This window comes from Borostomias antarcticus (genome assembly GCF_949987555.1).
Source record: "Borostomias antarcticus genome assembly, chromosome: 13".
NCBI lineage: Eukaryota > Metazoa > Chordata > Actinopteri > Stomiiformes > Stomiidae > Borostomias > Borostomias antarcticus.
In genome coordinates, this window is record NC_140246.1 from 14913547 (window position 1) to 14936059 (window position 22513).

At 52.0% G+C, this 22513-nt stretch overlaps 1 protein-coding gene across 1 annotated transcript in view; it reads left to right on the forward strand.

Moving 5' to 3' along the window:
• The window catches only part of snd1 (staphylococcal nuclease and tudor domain containing 1), a 210323-nt gene that overhangs the window by 182085 nt on the left and 5725 nt on the right, over positions 1 to 22513 (forward strand). The window contains exon 20 of the mRNA XM_084448019.1: positions 1378 to 1581. Coding sequence (XP_084304145.1) covers positions 1378 to 1581 — 204 coding nt within the window. The remainder of the gene's footprint in view (positions 1 to 1377; positions 1582 to 22513) is intronic.

A 22513-nucleotide genomic window follows, 5' to 3' on the forward strand; every position in this document is an offset into this window, starting at 1 on the left:
ATCCTCTCTCTCTCTCTCTCTCTCTCTGTGTATATCTACCCTATCCCTCTCTCTCTCTCTCTCTCTCTCTCTCTCTCTCTCTGTGTATATCTACCCTATCCTCTCTCTCTCTCTCTCTCTCTGTATATATCTCCCCTATCCCCTCTCTCTCTCTCTCTCTCTATATATATATATATATATATATATATATATATATCTACCCTATGCTCTCTCTCTCTCTCTGTGTATATATATATATATCTACCCTATCCTCTCTCTCTCTCTCTGTATATATATATATATATATCTACCCTATCCTCTCTCTCTCTCTCTCTGTATATATCTACCCTATCCTCTCTCTCTCTGTATATATCTACCATATCCATTCTCTCTCTCTCTCTCTCTCTCTCTCTCTCTCTCTCTCTGTATATATCTACCCTGTCCTCTCTCTCTCTCTGTGTATATATCTACCCTATCATCTCTCTCTATCTCTCTCTCTCTCTCGGCCCCCTGATAAGTTGATGAGAGGGGAGGAGGGAGGCGTTAAGAACCTCAGAGTTTTTTCCCCTTGAACGATGTCGCCCTACCACACACACATACACACACATGAACGCATGCACACACACACACACACACACACATACATACCCAAGGGCAGCTAGCTCGAGGGGTTGCCATGGAGACAGGACCAAGGCGAGAGGGAGGGGCTGAGACTCGCAGGAACATTGCGTTTTCTCTGTGTCCCTCTTTCCCTTGTCTACACACACACACACACACACACACACACAGACACACTGTACATGCAGTACACACACCCATCCCTGTGTCAGTGCAGTACACACAGTACACATTCTCAGCGAGAGGACTATTCCTCGTGCGTAGCCTTTGTTCCCTGGGCGTTGTGAAAGTGTTGACGCCCCGCAGGGTTGAGTCAGGGCCGCTCACCTCTGCCGTCAGACGTTCAGAGGAGAGGAGCGCAGCAGAGGAAGCAGAGAGCGAGCTTAGTCACTACCGGTGCCTTTGTCCTGTACACTCCTGCTTTTTCTTTCTTTTCTTTTTGTGTGTGCTTGTCTCTGTCTGACACTGCCTGTGTGTGTTTACACGTCAAGGTCTCTGGGTCCAGGCCCAAGCTGCTGCCTTTGTCACATACTAATCAACCTTTATCACCTACACCCTCCCTCCTCCGTCTCCTCTCTCTCTCTCCATCTCTCCTCCCCCATCTCCCCCTCCCTATCTCTCTCCATCTCTCTCTCCATCTATCCTGTCTCTCTCCATCTCTCTCTCCATATCTCTCATCTCTCCTCCCAATATCTCTCTCCATCTATCCCATCTCCCTCCATCCCTCTCTCATCTCTGCCTCCCCCATCTCCCCCTCCCGCCCCTCCATCCCCCCCCTAGGAGGACGTCCGTGCGGACGTGGTGGACAGCCTGGTGAGGGACATCCAGAACACGCAGTGTCTGCTGAACGTGGAGTACGCCGGCGCCGTCTGCCCGCACGTCACGCTGCAGTTCACCGACTCCAAGGACGACGTGGGCATGGGCCTGGTGAAGGAGGGCATGGTGATGGTGGACGTGCGCAAGGAGAAGTACCTGCAGAAGATGGTGAGGGGGGCGGGGCCTGGGCGGGGCATGGCCTAAATAGGTCATTTGTGTGATTCGTGTAGAGTGAGTGAGTTTTTCAAATGGTGGGGGGGGGGGGATCTGGGTGAGAACAGAGTCACGCGGAATGGAATAAGGAGACGTCTTCTGAGTTGTAGAGAAAGGCTTCTGTGCCTGGAGCCTGTTCTCTCGTATAGCTACGCTAGCTGTAGCTGTCTCGCTACAGTAGTTAGCACGTGTAGCCGGCTAGCCTAACGACGCTAGCTAGTGGCCCGTAAAGCTATACATGGCATGGGTAGCGTTAACATGGAATGGGTAGCGTTAACTACTAGGCTAATCTCACTAATATGTCGAGACTCGGGGGCACTAGCCTAGCGCGCGTGGCTGAGCTCGCTGCCCTTTGAGTGCCTTTATTTTAGCACTGCGCTGAACGCTGATGCGTCCTCTGTCCTCCGATCGATCGGAGTGTTAGCACTTTGGCTAAGTAGCCGACTCGTGTTTTACAACGGAAACGTGGAGACCGGTGGAAGCAACCCATCTTCACTCCTCTTTAGTCCGTTCTTTACTCCCTCAGCGGGCCTTTAGCCAGACGGCGGACATTTTGTAATATTACAAAGCTGCCCTCATTTGCAATCCCCTCATTATGCTAATTCCTCCAGCAGACGCAAAGCCACTTTGTAAATGAAAGATAAAGGCAAAACCGAGATATTTATTCCTGCTGCAATTACAGCCCAGTGTTACTCAAAAACTGTCCATTTTGGTTACAAATTGGCACACACACACACACACACACACACATAACAGACACACATAAACAGACACACAAACACACACATAAACAGACACACACACACAAACACAAATAATAAGCATATGAATGCGTATCAGCACACACAGGCAGACGACACTAAAAGAGAGGACATTGCCCTCCAGGAGCAGCATAACTCTAATCATGTTTACTAGTGCACACAAACACACACACGCACACTTTCTCATGCACACTCTCAGTCCATGCTCATATACTTATACCAAATTAGGGTAAAACCTCCTCAAGTCCTCAAACGCCCACTAAACAGTTACAGGCCAATGAAAGTCCCTCTGGCCGCCCTCCACCAGCCAATAACAGCCTGAGAGCATGAGCCGGGCTTCACCTCTGACCCCTAACTGCCACACCGGGCCTGTAAAGCATGGCCTTGTGGGTAATGGCTCTGTGGTAGAGAGTGGTGATTATAGCCCTCACTAAAACCTGCCCCATTAAAATGGCCTTCTGTCGTACAACGGGTAGTATGTTGTACACAGTCTGTTAGTCCAACTAGCTTTATGGAGGTCTATGTTAAATCTCATTGAAAAGGACTGGTTCCTTCAGGAAGGCCTCTCTCTCGTCCTCTTCCCCCTCCTGTCCAGCAAGCTGTGAAGGACAGGACACGCGCCAGCTATTTGTTCACTGAGTCCATGTTGATAGATGCGTAGGAAAGATGAATCAGGCACGTTCTGGGCTCCGTGGAGGGACTTTCAAAGCCGTGGACTCAGCAGCCAACCGACCACATGCGAAAGTAGTGAAATATACATTTTGGCAAGAGTCCTTTAGAGAATCCCTCCATGATTATCCCCGGCCACCACTTCAACCAACAGCCATATGAAACCTTAATCAGCCTCCCTCCCTCCTTTCATCTCTCTCTCTCTCTCTCTCTCTCTCCCGCTCTCTCTCTCTCTCTCTCTCTCTCTCTCTCTCTCTCTCTCTCTCTCTCTCCCGCTCTCTCTCTCTCTCTCCCTCTCTCTCTCTCTCTCTCTCTCTCTCTCTCTCCTCTCACTCTCTCTCTCTCTCTCCCTCTCTCTCTCTCTCTCTCCCTCTCTCCCGCTCTCTCTCCCTCTCTCTCTCTCTCCCGCTCTCTCTCTCTCTCCCTCTCTCTCCCTCTCTCTCTCTCTCTCTCTCTCTCTCTCTCTCTCTCTCCCTCTCTCAATCTCCCTCTCTCTCCCTCTCTCTCTCCCTCTCTCTCTCCCTCTCTCTCTCTCTCTCTCTCTTCCTGAGAGCCGGTTTCTGTGACGGACCGCCCGTCCCACCGCCATGTACCGAGCGCGCTCGCTTTGATCCCCACCTCCAGAACATCTCTCTCTCTCCCTCTCTCTCTCTCTCTCTCCTTCTCTCCTCCTCCTCCTCTCTCTCTCTCTCTCTGTAATCTGATCGCCAGACTGCTCATGTTCGCTCTTGATTTATCGGTCTGTTGTGCCTCTGTAGTTTGGGCCGCAGTAGTACAGTCTCTGATTGGCGGTACTGTACAGAGAATGGAACTGTACACATGAGCATTTGAGCGGCGCCGGATGTAGAGATGCACTAATGAGCTCTGGCGAGTAGTAGTACACCTCGCCACCCACACTACGCTGAACGCACTGAATATAAGTGGCTTTGGATAAAAGCGTCTGCTAAATGACTAATGTAATGTAAGAGCATAGTAATTGTGGAGACAAAGGAAGAATATTCTAGAGAGAAAGATGGAAAGGGGCACTAGAAAGAGAATGAGAGAGAGAGAGAGAGAGAGAGGGAGGGAGAGAGAGAGCAGGTGGTAAGGGGATGTATGCAGCAGGTGCCGGTATTGTGTGAATGACAGATGGAGGTGGAGAGAGTGGGAGGGAAGGAGGGAAAGGGAGAATACAGTAGAAGAGGAGTAGAAAAAAGACGTAATAGAAACAGAGAGAGAGATGGGGGCGTTGACGATGGGACAGGGTGGCAGAGAGAGAGAGCATAATGAAAAGGGAGGGAGAGAGAGAGAGATGGAGTCAGCCGGGGGTGTGGGGGAGAGATAAACAGGTGAGGGGGGGGAGTGTGGCGCCGGGGAACCAGGCATACATCACCGCCCGGCCCACCGAGGCCCCCCGGGTCACCAGCCCCAACGCATCAGCAGAGCCTGTATACAGACAGCTTTTTAACACACAGCACCCCTCACACCTCTCTACCATGTGACCCAATACCAACTAACACCCCTCACACCTCTCTACCATGTGACCCAATACCAACTAATACCCCTCACACCTCTCTACCATGTGACCCAATAACAACTAACACCCCTCACACCTCTCTACCATGTGACCCAATACCAACTAACACCCCCACACTGCTCTACCATGTGACCCAATAACAACTAACACCCCTCACACCTCTCTACCATGTGACCCAATAACAACTAACACCCCTCACACCTCTCTACCATGTGACCCAACAACAACTAACACCCCTCACACCTCTCTACCATGTGACCCAATAACAACAACTAACACCCCTCACACCTCTCTACCATGTGACCCAACAACAACTAACACCCCTCACACTGCTCTACCATGTGTGACCCAACAACAACTAACACCCCTCACACCTCTCTACCATGTGACCCAACAACAACAACTAACACCCCTCACACTGCTCTGTCATGTGACCCAACAACAACAACAACTAACACCCCTCACACTGCTCTGTCATGTGACCCAACAACAACTAGCACCCCTCACACTGCTCTACCATGTGATCCAGAACAACTAACACCCCTCACACCTCTCTACCATGTGACCCAATAACCACTAACACCCCTCACACCTCTCTACCATGTGACCCAACAACAACTAACACCCCTCACACTGCTCTACCATGTGACCCAATAACAACTAACACCCCTCACACCTCTCTACCATGTGACCCAACACCAACTAACACCCCTCACACCTCTCTACCATGTGACCCAACACCAACTAACACCCCTCACACCTCTCTACCATGTGACCCAACAGCCACTAACACCCCTCACACCTCTCTACCATGTGACCCAACAACAACTAACACCCCTCACACTGCTCTACCATGTGACCCAACAACAACTAACACCCCTCACACCTCTCTACCATGTGACCCAACAACCACTAACACCCCTCACACTGCTCTACCATGTGACCCAATACCATCTAACACCCCTCACACCTCTCTACCATGTGACCCAACAACAACTAACACCCCTCACACTGCTCTACCATGTGACCCAACAACAACTAACACCCCTCACACCTCTCTACCATGTGACCCAACAACCACTAACACCCCTCACACTGCTCTACCATGTGACCCAACAACCACTAACACCCCTCACACCTCTCTACCATGTGACCCAATACCATCTAACACCCCTCACACCTCTCTACCATGTGACCCAACAACCACTAACACCCCTCACACCTCTCTACCATGTGACCCAACAACCACTAACACCCCTCACACTGCTCTACCATGTGACCCAACAACAACTAACACCCCTCACACCTCTCTACCATGTGACCCAACAGCCACTAACACCCCTCACACTGCTCTACCATGTGACCCAACAGCCACTAACACCCCTCACACCTCTCTACCATGTGACCCAACAGCCACTAACACCCCTCACACTGCTCTACCATGTGACCCAACAACCACTAACACCCCTCACACTGCTCTACCATGTGACCCAACAACAACTAACACCCCTCACACCTCTCTACCATGTGACCCAACAACAACTAACACCCCTCACACCTCTCTACCATGTGACCCAATAACAACTAACACCCCTCACACCTCTCTACCATGTGACCCAACAACCACTAACACCCCTCACACTGCTCTACCATGTGACCCAACAACCACTAACACCCCTCACACTGCTCTACCATGTGACCCAACAACAACTAACACCCCTCACACCTCTCTACCATGTGACCCAACACCAACTAACACCCCTCACACCTCTCTACCATGTGACCCAACAACAACTAACACCCCTCACACCTCTCTACCATGTGACCCAACAACAACAACTAACACCCCTCACACCTCTCTACCATGTGACCCAACAACAACTAACACCCCTCACACCTCTCTACCATGTGACCCAACAACAACAACTAACACCCCTCACACCTCTCTACCATGTGACCCAACAACAACTAACACCCCTCACACCTCTCTACCATGTGACCCAACAACAACAACTAACACCCCTCACACTGCTCTACCATGTGATCCAGAACAACTCAAAATCTGACTTTATTTGTATGGCGCATTTCATACACAGAGGCAACACAATGCGCTTTTTTTTAAATAACAAAACATAATTTTTTAAATAGTATAATAACTATCAATATAATCATAATAATAATAAATTATTGTGTTTATAATGCACCTTTCATTGTGAAACAATCTCAATCTCAATTATTACACAACAGCAGTTAATGACGCACAAGGGTAAATTCGATTTGAATACTGATGCGGGATTAAGGTTTAATCTAATAGGGATAGGTATTAATCTGGTATTATCCAGCGTTTATCTAGCCTGCGTGTTAGCGGCTTCTCACGCACACCAGGATTAACATGCAGCGGAGCAGCGATGCACCTGCCGTGCACATCTGTGTTTTGGCGCCCATTATACAGACAGAGGCCGGTGACCGTGGTAATCAGTCATATACGCGCGCGTTGATACAGCGCCGGGATTAGCGCACACATCTGCGCTGTGGTCAGCAGGGCGGTTTTCCGTACATCCGTGACCCTTGCATGATGGACAGTTTTGCGACATTGTTAGCCAGGCTTACAGTGTGCTTGGGCTTCCCATCACACACACGCACACACACTCACTTTCTGGGATTGGCACACTGTGGTCAGCAGGGTAGGGATTACTCAGGTGCTGCTCATCTCAGATTCAGTCATCTGCGGTGATGAGATGGAGGCGCGTGCCGACGCCCCGTGTGGACAGAGATTGGTTTCATGTTTCTAGAACAAAGACACTTCCACTGTGTTGAGTTACTCACACATAGATACACACTCTCTCTCTCTCGCACACACACACACACACTATCTGTGGTAGTACGGTACTTCACCCCCTGCCTACCCATAGGAAGGAGATGGGCCTGTTATGTACGGCCTCATCATCACTCAACAGGGCGCCCAGCGATCACCCCCCCGCCAAGCTGCACTACACTCTGATCCAACGGCAGACAGGACAGTCTGTCTACAGCACAGAGAAGTCTGTCTACAGCACAGAGCAGTCTGTCTACAGCACAGAGCAGTCTGTCTACAACACAGAGCAGTCTGTCTACAGCACAGAGCAGTCTGTCTACAACACAGAGCAGTCTGTCTACAACACAGAGCAGTCTGTCTACAGCACAGAGCAGTCTGTCTACAACACAGAGCAGTCTGTCTACAGCACAGAGCAGTCTGTCTACAACACAGAGCAGTCTGTCTACAACACAGAGCAGTCTGTCTACAGCAGTCTGTCTACAACACAGAGCAGTCTGTCTACAACACAGAGCAGTCTGTCTGCAACACAGAGCAGTCTGTCTACAGCAGTCTGTCTACAACACAGAGCAGTCTGTCTACAACACAGAGCAGTCTGTCTACAGCAGTCTGTCTACAACACAGAGCAGTCTGTCTACAACACAGAGCAGTCCGTCTACAGCACAGAGCAGTCTGTCTACAGCACAGAGCAGTCTGTCTACAGCACAGAGCAGTCTGTCTACAGCACAGAGCAGTCTGTCTACAACACAGAGCAGTCTGTCTACAGCACAGATCAGTCTGTCTACAGCAGTCTGTCTACAACACAGAGCAGTCTGTCTACAACACAGAGCAGTCTGTCTACAACACAGAGCAGTCTGTCTACAGCACAGAGCAGTCTGTCTACAACACAGAGCAGTCTGTCTACAACACAGAGCAGTCTGGCTACAGCAGTCTGTCTACAGCACAGAGCAGTCTGTCTACAACACAGAGCAGTCTGGCTACAACACAGAGCAGTCTGTCTACAGCACAGAGCAGTCTGTCTACAACACAGAGCAGTCTATCTACAACACAGAGCAGTCTGGCTACAGCTGTCTGTCTACAGCACAGAGCGGTCTGGCTACAACACAGAGCAGTCTGTCTACAACACAGAGCAGTCTGTCTACAGCACAGAGCAGTCTGTCTACAACACAGAGCAGTCTGTCTACAACACAGAGCAGTCTGTCTACAGCAGTCTGTCTACAGCACAGAGCAGTCTATCTACAACACAGAGCAGTCTGGCTACAGCTGTCTGTCTACAGCACAGAGCAGTCTGTCTACAACACAGAGCAGTCTGTCTACAACACAAAGAAGTCTGGCTACAGCAGTCTGTCTACAGCACAGAGCGGTCTGTCTACAACACAGAGCAGTCTATCTACAGCACAGAGCAGTCTGTCTACAGCAGTCTGTCTACAGCACAGAGCAGTCTATCTACAACACAGAGCAGTCTGTCTACAGCAGTCTGTCTACAGCACAGAGCAGTCTGTCTACAACACAGAGCAGTCTATCTACAACACAGAGCAGTCTGTCTACAACACAGAGCAGTCTGTCTACAACACAGAGCAGTCTGTCTACAACACAGAGCAGTCTGTCTACAACACAGAGAAGTCTGTCTACAACACAGAGCAGTCTGTCTACAACACAGAGCAGTCTGTCTACAACACAGAGAAGTCTGTCTACAACACAGAGCAGTCTGTCTACAACACAGAGCAGTCTGTCTACAACACAGAGCAGTCTGTCTACAGCAGTCTGTCTACAACACAGAGCAGTCTGTCTACAACACAGGGCAGTCTGTCTTCAACACAGAGCAGTCTATCTACAACACAGAGCAGTCTGTCTACAACACAGAGAAGTCTGTCTACAACACAGAGCAGTCTGTCTACAACACAGCAGTCTGTCTACTGCACAGAGCAGTCTGTCTACAGCACAGAGCAGTCTGTCTACAACACAGAGCAGTCTGTCTACAACACAGAGCAGTCTGGCTACAGCAGTCTGTCTACAGCACAGAGCAGTCTGTCTACAACACAGAGCAGTCTGTCTACAACACAGAGCAGTCTGGCTACAGCAGTCTGTCTACAGCACAGAGCAGTCTGTCTACAACACAGAGCAGTCTGGCTACAACACAGAGCAGTCTGTCTACAGCACAGAGCAGTCTGTCTACAACACAGAGCAGTCTATCTACAACACAGAGCAGTCTGGCTACAGCTGTCTGTCTACAGCACAGAGCGGTCTGGCTACAACACAGAGCAGTCTGTCTACAACACAGAGCAGTCTGTCTACAGCACAGAGCAGTCTGTCTACAACACAGAGCAGTCTGTCTACAACACAGAGCAGTCTGTCTACAGCAGTCTGTCTACAGCACAGAGCAGTCTATCTACAACACAGAGCAGTCTGGCTACAGCTGTCTGTCTACAGCACAGAGCAGTCTGTCTACAACACAGAGCAGTCTGTCTACAACACAAAGAAGTCTGGCTACAGCAGTCTGTCTACAGCACAGAGCGGTCTGTCTACAACACAGAGCAGTCTATCTACAGCACAGAGCAGTCTGTCTACAGCAGTCTGTCTACAGCACAGAGCAGTCTATCTACAACACAGAGCAGTCTGTCTACAGCAGTCTGTCTACAGCACAGAGCAGTCTGTCTACAACACAGAGCAGTCTATCTACAACACAGAGCAGTCTGTCTACAACACAGAGCAGTCTGTCTACAACACAGAGCAGTCTGTCTACAACACAGAGCAGTCTGTCTACAACACAGAGCAGTCTGTCTACAACACAGAGAAGTCTGTCTACAACACAGAGCAGTCTGTCTACAACACAGAGCAGTCTGTCTACAACACAGAGAAGTCTGTCTACAACACAGAGCAGTCTGTCTACAACACAGAGCAGTCTGTCTACAACACAGAGCAGTCTGTCTACAGCAGTCTGTCTACAACACAGCAGTCTGTCTACAACACAGGGCAGTCTGTCTTCAACACAGAGCAGTCTATCTACAACACAGAGCAGTCTGTCTACAACACAGAGAAGTCTGTCTACAACACAGAGCAGTCTGTCTACAACACAGCAGTCTGTCTACTGCACAGAGCAGTCTGTCTACAACACAGAGCAGTCTGTCTACAACACAGAGCAGTCTGTCTACAACACAGAGCAGTCTGTCTACAGCACAGAGCAGTCTGTCTACAGCACAGAGCAGTCTGTCTACAGCACAGAGCAGTCTGTCTACAGCACAGAGCAGTCTGTCTACAGCACAGAGCAGTCTGTCTACAGCACAGAGCAGTCTGTCTACAACACAGAGAAGTCTGTCTACAACACAGAGCAGTCTGTCTACAGCAGTCTGTCTACAACACAGAGCAGTCTGTCTTCAACACAGAGCAGTCTGTCTTCAACACAGAGCTGTCTATCTACAACACAGAGCAGTCTGTCTACAACACAGAGAAGTCTGTCTACAACACAGAGCAGTCTATCTACAACACAGAGCAGTCTGTCTACAACACAGAGAAGTCTGTCTACAACACAGAGCAGTCTGTCTACAACACAGAGCAGTCTGTCTACAGCACAGAGCAGTCTGTCTACAACACAGAGCAGTCTGTCTACAGCACAGAGCAGTCTGTCTACAGCACAGAGCAGTCTGTCTACAACACAGAGCAGTCTGTCTACAACACAGAGCAGTCTGTCTACAACACAGAGCAGTCTGTCTACAGCACAGAGCAGTCTGTCTACAACACAGAGCAGTCTGTCTACAACACAGAGCAGTCTGTCTACAACACAGAGCAGTCTGTCTACAGCACAAAGCAGTCTGTCTACAACACAGAGCAGTCTGTCTACAGCACAGAGCAGTCTGTCTACAACACAGAGCAGTCTGTCTACAGCACAGAGCAGTCTGTCTACAGCAGTCTTGTCTACAACACAGAGCAGTCTGTCTACAACACAGAGCAGTCTGTCTACAACACAGAGCAGTATGTCTACAGCACAGAGCAGTCTGTCTACAACACAGAGCAGTCTGTCTACAACACAGAGCTCTCTCCACTCATATCCCACAATCCTCTGAATATGAGTCAGAATCTCAATGTAGAACTGACCAACAGCAGACGGATGGCCCTTTTTAGTCACACACACGCACACACACACATTCGCTAACATGCGTAATTGTTAACTCTTTTTTTTTTATCTCCATATTTAACTCACTCACTCACTCACTCACTCACTCACTCACTCTCACACACACACACACACACTCACCCACTCACTCCCCTCTCACTCTCTCCTGCCTCTCTCTCACCTCTCCCCTCTCTCTTTTTCTCTCCCCCTCCCTCTCTCCTCTCTCTCTCCGCCTCTCTCTTTTTCTCTCCCCCTCCCTCTCTCTCTCCCCCCCCCTCCCTCCCTCTCTCTCTCTCTCCTACATTATTTCTCCTCCTGCACCCCCCCCCACCTCCCTCCACAGCCCCCTCTTTCATCTCCTCCTCTCCCTATCCACCTTATCCATCCCTCTTCCTCTCTTTCTCCCTCTCTCTCTCCTCTCTCTCTCTCTCCACCTCTCCTTCACCCAGCAGGCCAGAGGGGGTGGGGGGCGAGGAGAGGGGGGGGTTGAGCGCGTTGCACCCTGGGAAGGCAGCGGGGCTGAATTTGCATGTATTTGCATGTCTTTGAGAGGCGCCATGATAAATTATAATCCGGCCAATTAAAATAAGCGCGCCGTATCAGACCTTTCATACGGCCCTAAATGAGATGTGATTTAAAATGCTGTTAATGGTAATTATTTACGCTGCGTTCACCCAATCCTGCCCCGTGAGCCCGGCACACACACACACTCAAGCAAGCACACACACACTCAAGCAAGCACACACACACACACCTTGTTGGTTTTGAGATTGCTGCCTCTCTTTGATATTCAATGTAAAAGGAATGGAACATGACGTGAGATGGTAGAGGTGTGTGTTCGTGCGCATGTTTGCGCATATCTTCTAGGCTGTCAGCCCTTGAAACCTGACCTTGGTGTGGTCATGTAACTTGTCTTGCCTTTAAAGCCAACCCGCCCGTAGTCATGACAGCGGCGTTGTACGACGAGCACTTCTGCCGGCGACCGCTCAGGACTTAATGCCCGCAGGACGTCAAATCCAGGGCCGTCTTGAATAAAGCCACCTGGTCAGCTGCAGCGGGCCGGCCGGTCCCCTCAGTGGCAGGACACGCCGCAGTCACAAAGTGAGAGAGTCGCCGGAGCACTCGGCTATCAAAGCCTTTCATTGGAGGCGCAAAATGACGAACGTTTCGATGTCAGTACATCTTCATCAGGTCAGAATCAGAATTAGTTTTATTGCCTTGCGGTTTCACAGCGTTCCAGGAATTTGCTTTCGGACGTGGTGCGTAACATTGAGAGGGCATCGGACGTGTGTGTGTGTGTGTGTGTGTGCGTGTGCGTGTGCGTGTGCGTGTGCGTGTGCGTGTGCGTGTGTGTGCGTGTGCGTGTGTCTGTTTGCCTGCAGTGGTGCAAAGACAGGGCAGTGCAAAGAGCGAGTAGAAAACGCTAGTGCAAAGATAAGCTTCTCATCTGTCTGTCCCTCCAATGGGACCGACGTCTCAAATATTATCTCTGAAGTGACGTCGAGATTGTTAATTTATCACCAGGGCCGAAGGGGCGCATTCTACCACCGTCACGGCAGTTTTCGGCATCCTTCGCCCGAGCGAGAGCGATCGCCTCGCGGCCGGCCGGCCGCTCACCACCTGGCGCCCGCGGCCCGTCTGAGCACCACTCAGACCCAGCTGCCTCTAAACTCATTAGGCGGACCAGCTAATAATCTCTCCCGGCTGCTAATTACATTCAATTAGGAACGCGGCGCCCCTCGCTGATGAATCTCTCCCCTGGCGGCAGGCCCTCCACGCCGACCCCGTCTCCCCAGACCCCCTCACACAGACCCCCTCACACAGACCCCCCCTCACACAGACCCCCTCACACAGACCCCCTCACACAGACCCCCCCTCACACAGACCCCCCTCACACAGACCCCCCTCACACAGACCCCCCCTCACACAGACCCCCCTCACACAGACCCCCTCACACAGACCCCCTCACACAGACCCCCCTCACACAGACCCCCTCACACAGACCCCCTCACACAGACCCCCACCTCACACAGACCCCCCCTCACACAGACCCCCTCACACAGACCCCCCTCACACAGACCCCCTCACACAGACCCCCCCTCACACAGACCCCCCCTCACACAGACCCCCCTCACACAGACCCCCCCTCACACAGACCCCCCCTCACACAGACCCCCCTCACACAGACCCCCCCTCACACAGACCCCCCTCACACAGACCCCCCTCACACAGACCCCCTCACACAGACCCCCACCTCACACAGACCCCCCTCACACAGACGCCCCTCACACAGACCCCCTCACACAGACCCCCTCACAGAGACGGGCCGCTCGCAGCTCGGTGAGGTGCCGGAGAAAAAGCATCGCTCGCGTTCGCTAGGAAGGTTATTGCGATACTTACGGTACTCCCTTTGTGCTAGCTTTTGTGTGTGCGGGTGTGTGTGTGGAGGGGTGGGGGCGGCTGTGTGTGTGTGTTTGTTTTGTGTGTGTGTGTGTGTGTGTGTGTGTGTGTGTCTGTGTACCATGTGTGTGGGCAGCTGTGTGTATGTGTGTGTGTGGTGGCGGCAGTGTGTTTGTGTGCATGTGTATGTGTGTGTCTTTTTGTGCGTGTGCTGTGTGTGTGGGCAGCTGTGTGTATGCATGTTTGCGTGTGTGTGTGTGTGTGTGTGTGTGTGTGTGTGTGTGTGGGCGAGGCACCCCAGAGCATTGTGGGCAAGCAGAAGGGGGCTGCTGGGAGAGCAGCTGTGTGGTGCCAGCCTGAGAGGCCGGTCCTGAGAGGCCGGTCCTGAGAGGCCGGTCCTGAGAGGCCGGTCCTGAGAGGCCGATCCTGTGAGGCCGATCCTCAGAGGCTGATCCTGAGAGGCCGATCCTGAGAGGCTGATCCTGTGAGGCCGATCCTCAGAGGCTGATCCTGAGAGGCTGATCCTGAGAGGCTGATCCTGTGAGGCCGATCCTGAGAGGCTAATCCTGTGAGGCCGATCCTGTGAGGCCGATCCTGTGAGGCTGCCGGGAAGAGGCTCATCACAATTCCCTCTTAATGGCGGAGTAGCTGCAGACGAGGCGCCCTGTGTGATGTGTTTTGTTTCGGTGTGGTTTCTGGATTCATTATTTAGCTTTTAAAATGAGATGATTTGTTCTCTTGCCGTGTGAATAGGGCTCGGCTCATGGGGGATGTAGTTTTGTTTCGTTCTTGTTCATCACAGACAAACAGACACACACACAGGCTTAGACAGTAGGCTTTAAGTTATAAATACAGAAAAAAGGACCTCATGGGAAGTGTAGTTTCTTTACAGTGTTTAATTGGGGTACGGGGTAATTGTTGAAATTAGGCGCCCTGCGGCACGTGGGAAACTGTCCCAATTTGGTGTAATTGTGCTGTACAGGCGCGGTGCCTTGTGGGAACTGTAGTCCCTCCTACCGCGCCGTCAGGGCCCAAATGAGAACGGCTCACGGGAAATCAAGTGCGAGGTGCTGATGATGCCCCATGGGAAGTGTAGTTCCATTTATCACGGGTGTAATTGCGCTACGGGGGGCAGTTGAGAGACCCTCCCGGGATGTGTGCAGTAGTTTTTCTCCTCACCAGAGACGCCGGGTTGCTGTGGGATACTGATGGGCTTCCTCACGGGGAGCGTAGTTTCTCTGAGGCAGTTGTAATTGCAGTGCCGGGCGCTGATGTGAGGTCTTGTGGGAAGTGTAGTTTCCTGTCAAGCACCGTTATTGCACGACGGGGGTCACAAGTAAAGACGCCACACTGTAGTTCTTCGCAGGTTCATGTAAAAGCAGTGTTCTCTTTTTAAATGGACATGGATAGATGTAGCTACACACACGTAAACCCACAGGAAGTACACGGTGCTCTGTGGAGAGTGGGGAGGCATGACCACTTCCTGCTGATGGCTCGATACCTCATTAACCAGGATGGACATTCCTGCTATCGACCCTGTCCCAGCCACATGAAGCGCACGCGGACACACTCGCGCACACACACACACTCACTCTAACACATGCTCACACACATTCTCGGACACACACACACATTCCCCACCCTCACACACACCCTGAGACCCTCTGACGTGCCCTTGCAGATATGCATCGCTAACTATCATCTATCTATCATCAGACGCACACACACAAACACACACACACACACATACACACACACTCACACACCTGGGGTCAGAAGGGGACAAATTGTGAGGGGAGTGTGTATGTTGGGGGGGGGGAGCAGTGCAGCGGGGTCATTTAAACTTCTTTTCGCCTTATTCACCTCAGCTGCCATATTGGTCAGTCTGACGTAATTAGGGGTGCGGATGCAGAAGTGCCCGTTGACTTCAATGTTAAAAGTTCACTGTAAAAACACCACTTCAAGAACTAAAATAGTCAAAATAACAGGCTGAATACACTATCGGGGTTACAAACTCATCATTACCAGACTCTGATTGTTTTTCACTGCCGTTGTTTTCGCGTTTGGAAATACATAGGAGTGAATGCAGCCGACGGCTAACTATGGCTCATTCACCTCCATGTATTTCCAAACGCGAAAACAGAGAGCAGAAGTAGAGGAGAAGCATGACCTCTGACCTGGGGATTCTGCCAGTCTGATCCACACTCGGCTGTTGTGTGCAACTATGTAGGATTTGTTTTCTTCTTTGCAGTGGTTATGTGGATTTTGCCTGAGGGTGGGGGTGTGTGTGTGTGTGTGTGTGTCTTTTTGTGCGTGTGCTGTGTATGTGGGCAGCTGTGTGTATGCGTGTGTGTGTGTGTGTGCGTGCGTGTACGCGAGTGTGTGTCTGTTTGCCTGTATAGTGTGTGTGTGTGTGTGTGTGAGCGTGCGTGTGTGTGCCTGCCTGTATAATGTGTGTGTGTGTGTGTGTGTGCATGCACTGTGATGTTGGCACTCGCCCCTCCAGGTGAAAGGACCTCCAGCATGGTGAACCATCTCTGCTAGTCCTGTCACACCTCCACACCTGATCCTCTTCCCACCATGCAACAGGGCACAATCTCAGAATGCCACACACTGGAATACAGAAATGTACTCGGGGGGGGGGGGGGGGGGGGGGCACACTCTCTCTCTCTCACACACACACACACTCACACACACACACACACACAGGGGGAGCCTTTAGGTGTTAGTCCGAAACTGAAACTGCTGTGATCTTCAAGTTTTCACATTCCATTTACAGGTGGAATAGCAGAGGCCTGGTCTATCCTCTACCCAGCATGCAATATTCATACAGCGCTGTGGAGAGAGCAAGCTTCCCCTCATAGGCCAAACGCCTGGGGTACTGAGGGCCAGTCATGCTTGAAGGCAGGCCGGGAGAGAGACAAGAAATGCAGGTGTCATTTCATTGTGGATTTTTACTATTTTGAAGTCGGGGCTGGCGAGTGTGTGTGTGTGCGTGTGTGTGTGCGTGTGTGTGTTTGTGTCCACGCCACTAGAGGATTTTTACAGATTATGAAAGTGTAAACCGTAAGCTTTCAAATAATGTGCCATGCATTGAAATCTGCAAATATTTGAAGAAGTTATGCTTCTGTGAATGTCGGTACACCTGAAATCACTAAGCAGAGAAAAAGGGCTTCAAAGACTCTTCATACTTCTCACAGGACATGGGTTCTGATGACAAAATATGACTATTTACAGTAGCAATCTTAAAACTTGTTGTTTGTTATATTGAGTTGGTTCTTCGCAACTTCAATTTTCGTAATATGAAGAAAGGAAAACAGGAAAAAATAGAGAAAAAAAAAACGTATGTTGCCCTCTAGCACATTTTGAGGACTGCAGACATCAGGACCAAACCTCCACTGGCGGACGAGAGATTGTGTTTTTGAATGAATGAATTTATGAATGAATGAATGATTTTTTTTGTGTGTGTTCTAGAGTGACCGAAAGAGAGGTCGATGGTCATTCTCAAAGTTGGAAGGGGCATGAGTCTGAATTGATGATGATAAGAAGCATCTCTGTTGTAGAGAATGAAGCCGGTTGTCTCGTATTGAGTCTAATTGTTGTTCTTGATGTTCTCTCGGCAGTGATGGAACGTTCTGTATTGAACACATGATACTCGCACCCTTTTTGCAGTACCCATCCAGTATCCTGTCTTTTTAACACGTTCTAGCATTTAAAAAGAAAAACGAGTCCCTCACCTACGCACCAGATTCACACAGCCTGTTACAACCCTGCCGTCCCAACAGGGCCGGCCGGCGCGTTAGCACCGCACTCCGCGAAAACAACACCTGCTCCACATGCTGGCGCAAGGACACAGACACACACACACACACACACACACACACACACAAACCACCAATGGAACAAGGAACTGTACTGTACAAACACACACACGTACACCCAAACACCACCTGTGCTCAAAAAACGGACCCACCGAAAGGGAGCACACACACGCACCCAGACACACACACACGCCACCTGTGCTCGGCACCCTGACCCGCTGGAGCGGCATACAGACAAGGCGTCACACAGGAAGAGACAGGCGCATAATGAAATGCGCGCCATATTTGCAGACACTGGCACCAGCCTGCTCCCGCTGACTCCCTGCCTCAGCCGTGCCGGTCTGGGCTCGCCTGGCATCTGCCCGGCATATGGAGCCCAGAGGGGTCATCCAGCCGGACGCCAGCCCCCCCCCCCCGCGCCACACTGCGGTCAGACGCGACGCCACGCAGTAAAGAAATACAATGTCACACTCGTTGGCAGAGACGGAGAGGAATCTTCTCGTGGGAAAGACTCTCCTGGCGCGGTGACCTGACCTTTGTTTTCACTCAACCATCTGGGAAGGCTTTGTTGGAAACTGTTTGGAAAAGGGCGGGTGCATTCAGAACTACTCGGCTGGGGATTGGATGAGCCATCTGTCTATCACCGTATCACTGGTCAATCAAATTCTTAGCCAGTCGGGAGGAGAGCGAAAAAGAACATCATTTCTGCAGAGAAAAGCCTTCAGGGTGGTTCTCTGACTTTCTTTCAATGAAGAAATGCTCTCCAGGTCAGATATAACCGATGCTACTGTATAGCAGCATCTACACTAACCGCTTTAGGAACCGCCATTGTTTTAGAACCAACAGTCGTTTCTCGCCGTCCTCTCACCTTCAGTAAACCACTCCCGGCGTAGCTGCTAGTATTTCCTCATCGAACGCTGATTGGCCGACCGTTTTCTGATCGGGCACAAACGTATCTCTTATGGCGCTTTCACAGGCTGATGAGCTCACGAGACCAGGATGGCGTCACAAGGATACTCGCACGGTGTGGGGTGAAAGGACCGTGACATGCCCCTCGTCCCTGGCTGCGTTCCAAATCTCATACTTTTAGATTTTTTGATTTTTCCTTACAGATTATTATGTAGTCCATGTACTGCGGCTGTCCTTACAAAGTACGTACTGTGTTGCAAGCAGTATGCTTACGGTCCGGCACATACTACAGTACTTTGTCATAATTGCACCTTGAACTTTGACCCTCTAGCTGATACATCTGTCACAGTCCGTAGCGCAAGAATAAGCCGGTTGTGTCAGAATGACACGCTGTGCAGAGGATTGTGGGTCAGAATAGCCAGAAAAGCCTGCTGGCTTGCGTACTGCTAAATACGACCGAATGCATTAGGACATCCTGGTATTTTTGTAATGTGCTGGGACATCTTCAATCTTTTTCCAGCATTTAAGATTAATGTATTGTCATTCTTAGTGTACTTTCAGCTCAGTGGCCTTGTGGTTATAGTGGCTGCCCTGAGATTGGGAGGTTGGGGGTTCGATCCCCGGCCGAGTCATATCAAAGATTATAAAAAATGGTACCCAATGCCTCCCTGCTTGGCATCAAGGGCTGGATTGGGGGTAAGTCCCTGCGACATACTAGCGTCATGTTGGGGAGGGTGCACGTAACATACTTGGAGTACTTGCATACATAAAAGATAAAATACTGTTCCTCCCAACCCAGAGCAGTACAACAATAGATATAAAACCATCTACTCATAAATATCTAAAAAATCCCTAACTATTTAAAAACATAAGACAGACACAAGGAGTCACTCAGCATACTAAATAGAAGGTGGTATGGGCATTGGAACACAGCCTCTGTCTGCTTATTTCTCATCCTGTCATATAACATTAGTCATTTAGTAGACACTTTTATCCAAAGCGACTTAAAATAATTGCATTCAAGAGAAGCAAAAATAGAAATCCAATAAGTGCTAAAGAGGGAGGATCCTGTCCATTCGGCCTCACCTTGTCTTCTCTCTCCTCCCCCTCCCCGCCCCCCTCCCGCTCCCCTCACGCTCCCCGTCCACTTCCCTCCCGCTCCCCTCCCGCCCCCCTCCCGCTCCTCTCCCGCCCCCCTCCCGCCCCCCTCCCGCTCCTCTCCCGCCCCCCTCCCGCTCCCCTCACGCTCCCCTTACGCTCTCCTCCCCGCCCCCCTCCCGCTTCTCTCCCGCTCCCCTCCCGCCCCCCTCCCGCCCCCCTCCCGCTCCCCTCCCGCTCCCCTTCCGCTCCCCTTCCGCCCCCCTCCCGCCCCCCTCCCGCTCCCCTCCCGCTCCCCTTCCGCCCCCCTTCCGCCCCCCTCCCGCCCCCCTCCCGCCCCCCTCCCGCTCCCCTCCCGCCCCCCTCCCGCCCCCCTCCCGCTCCCCTCCCGCCCCCCTCCCGCTCCCCTCCCGCTCCCCTTCCGCTCCCCTTCCGCTCCCCTTCCGCCCCCCTCCCGCCCCCCTCCCGCTCCCCTCCCGCCCCCCTCCCGCTCCCCTCCCGCTCCCCTCACGCTCCCCTCACGCTCTCCCCCCGCTCCCCTCACGCTCTCCTCCCCGCCCCCCTCCCGCTCCCCTCACGCTCTCCTCCCGCCCCCCTCCCGCCCCCCTCCCGCTCCCCTCCCGCCCCCCTCCCGCTCCCCTCCCGCCCCCCTCCCGCCCCCCTCCCGCTCCCCTCCCGCTCTCCTCCCGCTCCCCTCACGCTCTCCTCCCGCTCCCCTAACGCTCTCCTCCCCGCTCCCCTCACGCTCACCTCACGCTCTCCTCCCCGCCCCCCTCCCGCTTCCCTCCCGCTCCCCTCACGCTCCCCTCCCCCTCCGGCTCCCCTCACGCTCTCCTCCCCGCCCCCCTCCCGCTCCCCTCCCCCTCCCGCTCCCCTCACGCTCTCCTCCCCGCCCCCCTCCCGCTCCCCTCACGCTCCCCTCCCCCTCACGCTCCCCTCACGCTCTCCTCCCGCTCCCCTCCCGCTCCCCTCCCCCTCCCGCTCCCCTCACGCTCTCCTCCCCGCCCCCCTCCCGCTCCCCTCCCCGCCCCCCTCCCGCTCCCCTCCCGCTCCCCTCCTGCTCCCCTCACGCTCTCCTCCCCGCCCCCCTCCCGCTCCCTTCCCGCTCTCCTCCCCGCCCCCCTCCCGCTCCCCTCCCTGCCCCCCTCCCGCTCCCCTCCCTGCCCCCCTCACGCCCCACAACAAAACGCTTCTGTCCCCATTCAGTCGCTCACATATATTTAGTCAGTCATCTTTATCCGCCCGCCTCAATGGCCATTATCCTGCCAATAGAAACGCCGTGAAAGGCTCTTCCGATTTTAGGTAAGAGGCCATTCAGAGGCGTCGCAGGACATTGGCTCCTTCAGATCGTGTGTGTGTGTGTGTGTGTGTGCGTGCGCGCTTGCGTGTGTGTGTGTGTGTGCATGCGTTGTGTGTGTGCATGCATGCATGTGTGTGTGTGTGTTTAACACTACAGTACCCTAGAGCCTAAATGGGTGTGGAGCAGAGGGCTGGCAGACTCCCCTACGCTGGAGGAGAAAAGAGCCTGGCTCTGTCTCAAGTGAAATCATATCCCTGCTACAGCACGGTTGTGCAGTACACCACATTTGGCAGTGCCCTTTTGGAGACACTTTTGTGTGAAGGCATGCGCTTCGGCTTAAATGGCAACCTAATATAATACACAGTATGTGAACTCTGCACCGCTGTCGAGGATTAGCCTCAATCAGTGCCCCTATTGGGCAATTCAGGTCCAAATTTGGGCTCAAATGTTTTCTGGTGCTGTGTCACACATGGCTTTCAGTCTCCTGTGTAGCGCCCTTCTCTAGGGCCGGCCATGGCCATGGAGGGAAGAGGTATCTGGTGAAGAGATATCTGGTGAAGAGGTATCTGGTGAAGAGGTATCAGGTGAAGAGGTATCTGGTGAAGAGGTATCTGGTGAAGAGGTACCTGGTGAAGAGGTATCTGGTGAAGAGGTATCTGGTGAAGAGATATCAGGTGAAGAGGTACCTGGTGAAGAGGTACCTGGTGAAGAGGTACATGGTGAAGAGGTACCTGGTGAAGAGGTACCTGGTGAAGAGGTATCTGGTGAAGAGGTACCTGGTGAAGAGGTACCTGGTGAAGAGGTATCTGGTGAAGAGGTATCTGGTGAAGAGGTATCTGGTGAAGAGGTACCTGGTGAAGAGGTATCTGGTGAAGAGATATCAGGTGAAGAGGTATCTGGTGAAGAGGTATCTGGTGAAGAGGTATCTGGTGAAGAGGTACCTGGTGAAGAGGTATCTGGTGAAGAGGTATCTGGTGAAGAGGTATCTGGTGAAGAGGTACCTGGTGAAGAGGTATCTGGTGAAGAGGTATCTGGTGAAGAGGTATCTGGTGAAGAGGTATCTGGTGAAGAGGTACCTGGTGAAGCGGTACCTACCTGGTAAAGAGGTATCTGGTGAAGAGGTATCTGGTGAAGCGGTACCTACCTGGTAAAGAGGTATCAGGTGAAGAGGTATCTGGTGAAGAGGTATCTGGTGAAGCGGTACCTACCTGGTGAAGAGGTATCTGGTGAAGAGGTATCTGGTGAAGAGGTATCTGGTGAAGAGGTATCTGGTGAAGAGGTATCTGGTGAAGAGGTATCAGGTGAAGAGGTACCTGGTGAAGAGGTATCTGGTGAAGAGGTACCTGGTGAAGCGGTATCTGGTGAAGAGGTACCTGGTGAAGAGGTACCTGGTGAAGAGGTATCAGGTGAAGAGGTATCAGGTGAAGAGGTACCTGGTGAAGAGGTATCTGGTGAAGAGATATCAGGTGAAGAGGTATCTGGTGAAGAGG